Source organism: Ammodytes marinus (assembly GCF_949987685.1).
Source record: "Ammodytes marinus genome assembly, chromosome: 20".
Taxonomy (NCBI): Eukaryota; Metazoa; Chordata; class Actinopteri; order Uranoscopiformes; family Ammodytidae; genus Ammodytes; species Ammodytes marinus.
In genome coordinates this window covers 16,188,277-16,201,036 of record NC_137224.1, presented here as the reverse complement: position 1 = coordinate 16,201,036, position 12,760 = coordinate 16,188,277, and the positions used below count along the sequence as shown (strand labels likewise).

General features: G+C 40.8%; 1 protein-coding gene across 3 annotated transcripts in view; it reads right to left on the bottom strand.

Moving 5' to 3' along the window:
* Positions 1–448: 448 nt before the first annotated feature.
* The window catches only part of LOC307267050 (myosin phosphatase Rho interacting protein), a 47,967-nt gene continuing 35,655 nt past the window's right edge, over positions 449–12,760 (bottom strand). For 2 of the 3 annotated variants that reach the window (XM_080049244.1, XM_080049246.1), the window contains 6 exons: positions 11,084–11,243; positions 9,884–9,994; positions 9,259–9,345; positions 8,981–9,143; positions 3,871–3,956; positions 449–1,444 (listed from right to left, as the gene is read on the bottom strand). In XM_080049244.1, the coding sequence (XP_079905370.1) occupies positions 1,373–1,444; positions 3,871–3,956; positions 8,981–9,143; positions 9,259–9,345; positions 9,884–9,994; positions 11,084–11,243 (679 nt within the window). In that variant the 3' untranslated portion in view covers positions 449–1,372. Of the gene's footprint in view, positions 1,445–2,354; positions 2,431–3,870; positions 3,957–8,980; positions 9,144–9,258; positions 9,346–9,883; positions 9,995–11,083; positions 11,244–12,760 lie in introns of all 3 variants that reach the window. The other variant, XM_080049245.1, reaches the window with a different exon arrangement.

Genomic DNA, 12,760 nt, shown 5'->3' with positions numbered 1-12,760 from the left:
ATAGACTGAACGGACTCGTGCTGACCACAATGCCATACGATGTAATATTATCTGGCTGTAAACTTTGTTTTTCCAGCTCTGGATATGAGTCCAACTTAATAGAAATTAAATGTTATGCTGTTGCAATAAATAAACTAGATTGTGATATCCCTTCAGTGATCTTTTACTGACAATAAGGCTTCACAACATGACCGGTATTCATTTCACAAGTATGAGATACATATGCAGCAGCAGCATAGCCAACGGATGGAATATCCATAGAACTGCAGAACCCACTGTTTCCGTCTATGATAGCTGGAGTGACGGCAATGACAATGAGCCGACACTAAAGTGACACTACTCACATGGAATGCAATCAACCAATGTTAATAACAAGTATGAATTTACTGTAAGCTAAACAAAATAAATGAATATCAAAACAGTCACACAACAAAAAGGGTGCAAAAATATTTATTGCTAATAAACCTGTAGTCAGTTGGTGTATATTTGCTTTTATATTTACAATAATAGAGTACAGAGGAATGGGAATGTGAAAGAAAAAATCCCAACCATTTCAATAAATACAAAGGGACTGCCACTGAACAAGACTACAAACATAAACCAACCAACGACTCCTATACAGCTGGACCAATGATTGCAGCGAGAGAGAAAAAACAAAAAACTATATAAATGTTCATATATATATATTTAAATTATGATCAGTGAATCCCATCCATATTGCATTCAGCTGTCGCCTCTCCCACGGGGGTATCTCAGATGGATCCAAGGATTGCAGAGAACATGGGTGATGTTAGTTTTAGAAGGCTGTTGATGGAGCAACATGGCAGGCATAGGTTTATTCTAATGCAGACTTTATACGCTTTTGTTCCGTAGCTTGTATACAGAGCAACACTTTCCATTCTGTGCTGGAATGATCATTGGAGCGGTGGGAACGTTAACGTGCACACACCTTGACTCATTCCTATAGGTTTATGTTTACGAAAAGCATTGCTCACTCATCAATATGTAGTGTAGCCGTTTAAACATCACATTTTATGCCTTTGGCTAGCAACAGTCTAGGGAGTTAAAACAGTAGCTTACACAGTCATAGTTTTTAGTGTATGCAGGACAGAAGCTCAATTAAAAACAGTATTTACAGTAAGACATGGCAGCAAACAAACAAAAAATACAAAAAAAGAAATGTCACAGTTATAACTGAAGTGCATGGAATGCAAAAATCTAGACATGAAATTCAAACTTCATACCATGTTTTTTTTTATAATAATAATATAAGATCTGTGTTTTGTGACCAGTGTGTAGTGTAACTAAATAAGTCATTACAGAGCTAAAATATAGTGGGCTTTCTAAACATGCAGCAAGGTTTGTAGGCCGGTCAGAACTCCTTAGTGTCTTTATTTTCAAACAGGTGGAGCCTCTGCTCGGCCGTCAGCCCTTCCTTTAGACTCTGCAAAGACAGAAAAACACATGTTAATAATGACTTTCATCAATGGAATATTTTCAACGCCAAGATGTTCCTGAGCAGGCAGTGATTCTTTCCTTTGTTAGTGTAAATCTGTTGTCACCCACTGATTAATCTGATAGAAAATCCCACACACCACATTATAGGTTTCCAGATTAGTAACACATGGAACTGAATGCAAAATAAATAATACTCTTTAGTAAATAATTAAAACAGTCTGTTAAAAAAAAAAAAAAACGTGTAAAAAATACACATAAGAAATGTATTTTACTATTCTATTTATCTTTAACAAGCTAATTTTAGTTTTAAGGATATTAGTTTTCCAATTATTGGTCTCAGCACAAGTTTATCCATCTATCTATCAAGCATATTTCCAGTTTACCACATGCTTATGTAATATTTGGAAAATGTATGATTCTACGTGTATGCAGAGCAGTAATTAGTCAGAGAGTGGGAGTGTGTGCGTTTCATGGCAAATAGTAGATGTTGCATGGGGGAAATAGGTAACAGATAAAGAAGTGCTGAGGCAACAAGAAAAGTTAGCTAAAAATACTATGTAAAAGTTTAAATTATTAATGAATGAAACATTTGAAGCTTTACATTTCTTTTTAAACTATTGAACTCAGAAAGAGTAATATCTATTGATGTATTCAGTTATATATCCGACTCATTGGATAATCTTTTCGCTCACAAACACTATGACCAGTAAATATTAAAACCCCCAGTGATATCTCAGACACTCGACAATTGTTCTTCCCCATCATGCACCTGTGCAGAGGAACATTTGTGGATATCAATGTGCAGTAGTGAGTGACTGAGATCTTATGCGTGCTTTAGCAGTGCAGGACAGGAGGGTGAGCTTAAAGCACCCGTGGGTGCATCTAGATTGATTTACCTAAAAGGAGAAGGGGTAGGAGGCCTACACGTCCTCAGCAGCCCTAACTGTCCCAGGGCATGTCACGATTCACAGACTGAGGACACAAGGGGGAAAACACACCAGCAAAGTGTGTGTTAGACTAACTGTGCTGTTTCACTTGCATCACAAACCCGAAGACCGCAGTGTTTAGAGTCTCAAAATGGATTCATTAAAAAGGCAGCCCAGCAGGAACACTGCCAGTGATGACACAAACCAGTGGCCATGCAATGCTGCATGCAACCATGCATGTGACCAGTAGATGGCAGTAAGTCACTTTCACATATGTATGGTGGGAGAGCTCAAGTGTCATAACTGCTCTGTCAGTTCCTGATCTATTGCTGCTTATGTCAAAATCTGTGAATCAGATGAATGAAAAATCCAGAATTAAAGGTGTCAAGGTGTAAAATTCAGTGGTTCTGGAGAAAGCTTGTTGTCAAAATCACTTTGTCAATATCAATGAATATCTTCTCACGATCTGCTACTTGGCGTGCACTGGAAAGAAATCCAGTGTTAAAACTAGGGGTGGGAATCTCTTGGCACCTCACGATTCGATTCCGATTCTGAGGTCAACGATTTGATTCAAAATCGATTTTCAATGCATCTCAATGCAAAACATTTTTTATGTACATACCCATGTGTGATTTTCAAAAATATATTTATATACACATCTGAGTTTGCTACTCAGAGTTTGCTAATCACTTCCTACTTTTGTGATGATCATTAAAGACAATCAACAGATGAATTACCTTCTCTAATATTGTATTAGAGAAAAAGCTTTTCTTGTCACAAATATGACTTTCTATGAACAGTGCAATAATCAATGCAGCTTGCATTTCAACACAATATGGAAGTATGTAAAAACTAAACCGATTCAGTTTTATTTTATTTCTAATCTCATAAATCATGTTTCTATAGGATTTCTATTCTATTGTCTATTATTTTCTATGTCATTTCAACACATTGTACAAAAGGTATGGCTTGGAATTCAGCTCTCATACAAAAACGTAAACAGAGATAAAGCTGGTGCAGGTCATGGGTTTGCTGCTCTCAGCCCTTTTGTAGCCATGTTTGTAAACAACTCGCACATGTGTGGTGTGCATGCGCAATGGCGCAGGAAGTACTAGTATTTACAAAAGAAAAAAAAAAAAATATATATATATATAAAAAAACGATTATTAACTTATCTGAATCGATTCAGAATTGTCCGAGAGAGAATCGCGATGCATCGGAGAATCGATAATTTTTCCAGACCCTAGTTAAAACACAGCCTAGGCTCTGTAAGCAGGCTTGTTGCTGGCTGCGGTGGGCCAAATTTGTTTACATAACAGTTTTTACAGAGCCTAGCCTGTGTATAAACACAAGATTTTTCCCAACGCACACACAGTACGGATCATGAGGAGATATTCGCTGATTTTGACACCATGCGTTCTCCAGAATCAATGTCTTGGTGGGATGAAGGATCCATACGACTCCTAACAGGCCACTTTAAACTCACCTTTGACCTCATGGTGCGTTCAGAGCGCTTGGCTGCAGCAGCGGCCATCTTCAGGATGTCAGGGTTGCTTTTGGACTTCATGATATCTACGAGGGAAAAGGTATCAGAGTTTAAATAAAAAAATAGATGGTAAAAAATAGAGGGGTTTGATTTCTCCGTTGTACTGAATGCCAATTGAGTTGACACAATGGGCCTCATGCAGGTTCACTTGACGTTTACGCTTTCCACTAGAAATTATGAATATGGGTAAAAAACTTAAAACTTTTTTTTTTTTTTTACATATGGACAAAAGAAAACAGAATAAGTAAACGCATACAATACATACACAACACCCAACCCCCTCTCCTCTCCCCCTCCCTTACATAAACAGACAAGGAATACAGAAAAAAAGTGAAATAAATAACTAAGACAAAATGGTTAAGAAAATAAGCTATAAGTACACAAGAAACAAAACAAAGCTAAAACAAAAACAAAAACAAAACTGGGGCAAACCTCACACCTTTTGGTTCCCTAAGTGCCGCAGCACTGGGCCCCATATAGCGGGGAATTTATGGGGGTGACAAAGTCGGACTTCCACAGCCTCAGGATACATCTTTTGGCAATAACCATGCCATACACCATGATTATGCGTGCATTGTGGTCCAATTTTTCCAGGGCTGTGGAATGTCCGAACAGGGCGGTTTCCGGATCAGGAGTTACAGACACATTTAAAACATTAGAATACCATTGAAATACAAGACACCAAAAGTTGTAAAGATTTGGGCATTCCCAAAAATGGTGAGCAAGTGTACCCTCGGCAATCTTACATCTGTTACATAAAGGCGAAAGATCTGGGAAAATGTTATGCAGTTTAACCTTAGAATAGTGCAATCTAAGTGTGACCTTAAATTGAATTAACTGAAGCCTCGAGTTTATAGAGCAGGATTTTATGCTTTTTAGCGCTCCCTCCCAGACATCGTCAGCTATTCCAATGTTTAAGTCTTTTTCCCAGGCTTGCTTTATTTTTAAAGTAGATTTGTCCTGCCGGTCTAAAAATATTCCCACAAAAGATGAAATCAGGTTTTTAGCTTCTGGTGAGCCCAGTAAAACTTTGGACAATGAATCATCTGCGGGCAGGGATTCAAAGGATGGTATATTCTGTCTGACATAATTCCTCACCTGTAGATACCTGAATAATTGAGCTTTTGACAGTGAAAACTTTGATACTAGCTGATCAAATGAAGCAAAGTGACCATTTATATAAAGGTCCTCAACTGTTACTATTCCTTTCCGACTCCAATCTCTGAATGCTGAATCTGTGAACGATGAGGGGAAGGCATGGTTTTGCCAGATTGGGGCATGTATGGTCGTGCTCGATAGTTCACAGGCCTTCCTAATTGGGTTCCAAATTCTCTGACCGTTGGACAAGGTAAAGTGGTCTCCTCTAAAGGAGGCAGGCGGTCTGGGAGAAGAGAAAAGGAGGGCAGTGAGAGAAGTTTTTGGGGCCAAGCTTTTTTTCAATTGCCAACCAGGGGGGCAGATCAGGTCTAATGCCTTCTTCATATGTAAATTGCCAATACACCATCACTCTAGCATTGGCAGCCCAGTAATAATGTAAAAAACATGGTAACCCCAGTCCGCCATGCTCCCTGGGTTTCTGAAGATGGGCTTTTGAGATCCTATGTGCTTTATATCCCCAAATGAAAGGCATTATAATAGAATCAATCGACTTAAAGTAAGATTTAGGAATATAAATTGGCACATTCTGAAATAGATACAGAACTCTCGGCAGGGAGACCATCTTTACTGCGTTCACACGGCCAATAAGGGAGATCAGTAGTGTTCTCCATTTCTCTATGTTCTCCTTTAGTTTGTTCAATCTTTTCGTAAAATTTAACTTAAAAAGTGTCTTTGGGTTTCTAGATAATTTAATGCCCAGGTATTTTATACTGACCAGATTTGTTTTAAACAGCGTATTGGCTAGAAATGTTGGGTCCAGATCTGCTGTTAAAGACAAGAGTTCACTTTTTTGCCAGTTTATGGTGTAACCCGAGACAAAATAATTAATTAGCTGGAGTAGGTGGGGGATGGAATTCTCGGGGTCGGCTAAAAAGAGGGCGATGTCATCTGCATACAGAGAGATCTTATGGTCCATCCCACCTAGTGATATTGGCTTTATAAGTGTGTGCCTTCTTATGCTAATAGCCAGGGGCTCGATGGCCAACGCAAAGAGGAGCGGCGAGAGGGGGCAACCCTGGCGCGTGCCCCTCTGAAGGGCAAAGGGTGTGGATATTTCCTGGTTTGTTAGAATGGAGGCGGTGGGATGGGCATATATTAAACGCACCCAGGAAATGAAAGGGGCCCCAAGACCGAACTCCTCCAGCACCTTGAGCAAGTACCCCCACTCAACCTGGTCGAAAGCCTTTTCGGCGTCCAGACACAGAACTGCTTGTTTGGAAGAGCTGTCGAATTTGTTATACATAATATTTAGGACTCTCCTAACATTAAAAAATGAAAACCTATTGGGGATGAACCCAGTCTGATCTGTGTGAACAATGGATTCTATAGATTTGTTTAGTTTATTTGCCAGAATTTTTGTAAACATTTTGAAATCCAAGTTAAGCATGGAAATTGGTCGATATGAGGACGGGTTAGTTTCATCTCTGTCTTGTTTTAACAAGAGAGAGATGTTTGCGTTATACAGTGTTGGTGGGAGCCTATTCGCTTCGGCTGAGTGGGAAAACATTCTATGCAGGATCGGGTTACTTGGTCAGCAAACTTCTTATAAAATTCAACTACGAAGCCATCTGGCCCAGGGCTCTTGCCGTTATGCAGCGATTTGATAGCGTCCGTGATTTCTGCAGGGGACAATTCAGAGTTTAAGGCCTCGCGGGAGGCGCTGTCTAGTTTTGGTATGTCTAGCTTTTTTAACCATGCGTCAATATCACCATTAGCTTTGGATTTATACAGCTCCTGATAATACTCAATACACTTAAAGCGTTTATTTATCTGTTTCGGGTCAGTTAAAGCCACACCTCTGCTAGATTTTATTGTATGTATGGATCTGCTGGCTTGTTGCCCTCTGAGCTGGCGGGCCAGCAAAGTATGTGGTTTATCGCCTAATTCAAAATAATGTTGCTTAAGTCTGAGAAGCTGATCACTCACTTGACTCGTTAAAATAGTGTTATACTCGTATTTAAGACTAAGAATATTTTGCAGAGTTTGGGGGTCATTTGTGCCTCTGTATAATGTCTCCAGCGAGGTGAGCTCCAAGTCAATATCTTTCAAACGTTTTTCTCTAGATTTCTTTAAAGACCCGTCATATGAAATGATATAACCTCTCATGACCACTTTAAAAGTTTCCCACAAGGTGGAGTCAGAGACATCCGAGGTATTGTTGGTCTCTAAATATTCAGTGATTTTTCCCGACATGCATTTACAAAAATTTATGACGTTGAGCAGAGAAGGGCGTAGACGCCAATTAGCTCGCTGTTTGGATCTCCCAAAGTCAAGAATAATGGCCGCTGGGGCATGATCCAAGATCAGAATGTTGTGATATTTGGTGTCTATTACGTTGGGTATGAGTCTTGAGTCTTGAGTCTAATAAAAAATAATCAATACGAGAATACGAATTGTGCATTTTGGAAAAAAAGGAGTAGTCTCTGTCTGTGGGGTGCTGTATTCTCCAGATGTCAACTAAATGAATAGTTGAAATCAAGTTTTTCAGAACTGTAGATGAGTTAGAAGGGTAGCTTGTTTTCTTTGATGACCTGTCCATATGCCAATCAAGGATTACATTGTGGTCCCCTGCAGCAATCACATTTGTGCCCAGAAGGTTGGGTAACATATCAAAGGTTTTACGGAAAAAGGTAGCGTCATCAATGTCTGCTCGCTGTGGTCCGACAGTGCTGTCTCCATGGCAGTTATCTTCAGGTTGAGCGAGTCGGTGGTCGACTTGACGGCATCTAAGGCAGCAGAAATGGGCCTCAGGGCTTCACTCACTACCATTTTCATGGTTGTAGTAATGGTTGTTGTTAGGTCGGATAGCAGCACGGCGCGTAGCTTGTCTAGATCAGGCGGCAGGGAGTCGACTCCGCCATGACAGTCCGACCTTGTGGCTGCCTCTTTCTCCGGCGAATTCTGCCCTTTTTCCTTCTGCTTGCTGCGGCCCATCATCACCAAATAATAACAAAATCAATAACCAAGCAAAAAAATAACGGCTTTCAGGTAGTGTGTGGTGTTATGATATATAAAAAACCGCCTGGGAGCCTCGGCGCAACACGTTCTTCTTCTTCACATGCTCTTAAACTCTCAATTTCAGTGAAGTTTGTTTGTAATATTACTTTTTGCGTTGTGGACCAACATAGCTTTTACACATTTCACTGTGAGACTGATGTTCATTCTTAACTGGCAGATATGAGTGATTTTAGAGAGCTTGTCAAATTCGCTCAACTCATAGTAGACACAAGTGAAATTCTCAGGTGGTCCACACCTGTCAGACAAGTGCTGTTCAGAAACCTGTTTGACTTAACCATTACAACGCCTCAGTGCCCTGTGCTTAAGGGTTAACACTCAGGCTATGTACTGCAATGTCCATAGTTTGAGTTCCCAGGACCTTTGTTACATGCTTTCTCCCTCATTTCCTGTCATCTCTACACTATCGCTACATAATGAAGTTTTAATTTAATAATGAAAGTAATAAAACACAAAACTGTTCTTGCTTAAAGGTGCACTATGCAGTTTCAATTTTCATTTGTTTACATTTGCAGAGCCTGCAGTTCATTTACAAATCATATTTTCTCTGCATGTCATTTTAGTTTTGAATAATTCTATCATCATCATAAATCAAGACAAACTTATTTTGAGTTACCTGGAACCAAATGTAAGACCAACATATGTTTTTTTTTAAACTGTGGGGCCCCTGATGATGTAAACAACAACAACAACAACAACAACAACAACAGTGAAACAGTTACTTTTCAGGAAGCTTTCTATCTTTCAACAGGGTTCCAGGGATCCAATTTTACCCTGGGGAAAGTTTGTTTATTCAGTTATAAGAATACAAATTAGAAAAGGTTCCCTTCTCTGACACACCCAAAGTGACATTGTGTTGGTATTCCTTCCTTCCTACCATATCCTCCTTTCTCCAACTCTTCCAGCGACGGCTCCCCCAGAGCTTCGTGAGCCAGCTGCAGCTGGTCTCTGAGCCGGCCCAGATCCCGCTCGGCTTTGGCCCTGACGATGCTCAGCTCCGTGTAGATGTCCTTGTACTTATCTGTTGAATACTTCTTGTCCTGGAAAACACACACATTGTTTGGCAGTTCAGATAAAGGACAGGAATGCAATGCAGGTCCCCAGTTAAAAGGACGTTGTAATGCTATCTCGACAGAGAGGGAGAAAACAACGTACTCTTTGGGCAGATTGGAGTTCGTCTTTTAGGGAGTTGATTTCCTGCTTCAGGTACTGGACCTCTGACTCCTTCACCCTCAGCATCACCTACATTCAAATGACAAAAGAGGATAAAAATATGTTGATAAAGTGATAGATTTTTGACTTTTAAAAAGGTCAAAATCAGAGAATATCTCCTCACTGGATTTTATTTCAGCGCGCACATGTTGAGGACTGGAGGAGATATTCACTGATTTTTTTATTTGACAACAAGCATTCTCCAGAATCACTGACTTGGGGCGGCAGTAGCTCAGTCTGTGTGGACTTGGGCTAAAGACCAGAGGGTCACTGGTTCAAGTCCAGCACGGACCAATATTGGAGTGTGGACTGGTAGCTGGAGAGGTGCCAGTTCACCTCCTGGGCACTGCCGAGGTGCCCTTGAACAAGGCACCAAACCCCTAAAATTGCTCAGAGCGCCGTCTCTGTGAGACTGGTCGCATCTCTCCATCAATGCATGTGCATGTATAAATGGGTCCTGATTGCATGTCTGTATTTCGGGCCTCTGTGTGTGTGTAATATGTGTAAAAGTGCGCAGGATTGCAAAGCACATTGCTTTGTTTATAGCGTTGTTTTGCTTGAACATTACCTCTAACTCGTAGAGCTCTTTGCCCTGTATTGTGTTTGAGTCTCCAACTCCGTCCTCCGATGTCATTGAACGCATCTTGGTGATCTCCGCTGCCAGACGATTGTTCAGCTCCTAATAAATGAGACAAACACGAAGCATAGAGCAGTTTTTGAGGATGGCAGGTATGCTTCCAAACGTCTCCAAACAGTGTCCCTTAGTAAATCTGTGTATATACACAGGCGTGTTGTGTGTGTGTTACAGTGTGTATTGTTGGGGAGAACGGGGTAAGTAGGCACACTTTTTACTCTAGTGAGAATTGCTCATCACCAAAACATCTGTCAATAGCCATTCCTACATTAAATTGAAGCTTAAGGTGTTGGCTAGAAATGTGTGTCTCTCTTTTTTTCCAACTTATTGTAATGAAGAAGTAATTTACCATCAAAGACACTCTGACACATTGTGACAACCAACCCCATCAAGGGGTCGGTTGTCACACACTATGGGGTTGTTTGTCACAATGTTATCTTAATGGGAAAAATCTTAAAAAGAAGGCAAGGAGGCAGAACCAAATTTGAATGTTTAATTGCATTGTCAAGTTGACAAATAGGCCTACATAATGTTCTGTAGCCTTGGCAGCTGGTCTAGTTTGGGATGCACTGGGTTGTTTTGATTTTGTTGCCCTTTTTTCTTTTGCTTGCTAGCTGCCTTTTCCTGCTCTATTCTTTCCTTCTCTGGGGTGTCAGTGAGGATACAGCTTGACAATTTCTTTCGTTATTGGGTTCCTTTTCTGGCTGCAGCCTTGAGATAACATGTGACAACCAACCCCCCAAAAAATTTGACGACCAACCCCAACTTGAATTTCTTGCTAGCATCAAGGCCAACAACCATCTGACAACTAATTAGCTTGCTAACCACAATCTAAACTATAGTTTACCCTTCACACTTTCTGAGGGTAACAAGTGTTTTGTTATAAACCCATTGTGTAAAAGCCTAGAAGAAAAATACTGAGAAGCAAAATATTTTGAATTTGACATGAAAAACACAAAACATCCTCTCACCTGAAATGCAGCAGTCTAACTCCAAGGAAGTCTATGTATGTGACCTCTGATCCCAATTCTGGACCTTTTTTATATCAACATTTCAGAGCTAGCGCGCTCTGGTGGCGAGATATAACGAATGTGACATCCAACCCATGTGACAAATTACCCCGTTCTCCCCTACCTGGTTGTGTGCATTGAGCTCCTGGTTCTCTCTCTGACACTGCCTGAGGGCCTGCCTCTCGGCCTCCAGTGCCTGGGCCAGGTGGGCGTTCTCCAGACACTTCTGTGAATACTGCTCCGACAACACCTCGATCTCCCGCTGGAAGGAACACAGCTCCTCCCTGAAACATAACAATGACGCGCTGAGAGAGGAGAACTGACGCCAACAGTTTGGGTTCAGGACTGAAAGACTGCAAACCAAATTCACTTTTTATTTTACCAGGGCGATTTTGCCCCTGTGAAATATGTTTTGGGGCATTTGGGATAATTTCTCTAGGGCCCCAAGTCCTCACTAACTCCCCTCCCTAGTGCAAACACAGCCTGATGTTCAGGAGCTGCTTTAGTTAACCAGTCAATCTTTACCGTCCTGACAGATTTGTGTCTAGAGCAGATGTTGTTGAGGTGTAATGAGGATCAGATGTAGGGTGACAGACAGGTGCTGTGTTTTAGGTGGATACATGAGAGCCAGTGATTGGTCGTCCCTCGGTGAGAGTCACACAGCTTTCAGGATCAGTGCAGACCCAAAAGAAAAGCCCTCGGCTTAATGAAGTGCATGTTGATATACTGTCCACACCTGCTCTTATCACACATGTCGCTGGGTTCAGTGCTACAGCGTCCAGGAGACAGGCAGGTGAGCTCCTCAACACATGTCCCAGCAGGTCGATGAGCGACAGCTGCAAAATCCCATTCTAGGGCACTTAATGTTCTTTTTAAGTCTTCTGACAGAGCACTGATAAAGAACAGACTGACACATACTGAAATATCCAAGCCAACTTCAATGTATATTTGAGGGTCTAGGAAATACCATAAAGAAATACATACAGTATCTCACAAAAGTGAGTACACCCCTCACATTTCTTCAAATATTTCATTATATCTTTTCATGGGACAACACTGAAGAAATTATGACACTTTGATATAATGTAAAGTGGTCAGTGTAGAGCTTGTATAACAGTGTAAATTTACTGTCCCCTCAAAATAACTTGACACACAGCCATTAATGTCTAAAGTAATGGCAACAAAAGTGAGTACACCCCTACAATTCCAAAATTTTAGGGGTGTAGGGCAGTATTGCAACATGATAAGATGACCCCTGCATTGCTAAAGAAGCTGAGGGTAAAGGTTATGGACTGGCCAAGCATGTCTCCAGACCTAAACCCTATTGAGCATCTGTGGGGCATCCTCAAACTGAAGGTGGAGGAGCACAAGGTCTCTAATATCCACCAGCTCCGTGATGTCGTCATGAATAGGTGGAAGAGGATTCCAGTGGCAACCTGTGAAGCTCTGGTGAACTCCATGCCCAAGAGGGTTAAGGCAGTGCTGGAAAATAATGGTGGCCTAAAATATTGACACATTAGGCCCAATTTGGACATTTTCACTTAGGGGTGTACTCACTTTTGTTGCCATCACTTTAGACATTAATGGCTGTGTGTTGAGTTGTTTTGAGGGGACAGTAAATGTACATTGTTATACAAGCTGGACACTGACTACTTTACCTTGTATCAAAGTGCCATTTCTTCAGTGTTGTCCAATGAAAAGATATAATGAAATATTTGAAGAAATGTGAGGGGTTTACTCACTTTTGTGAGATACTGTATATATTTTCTTTTCTATTTACATTAATACAAAAATAATTTGA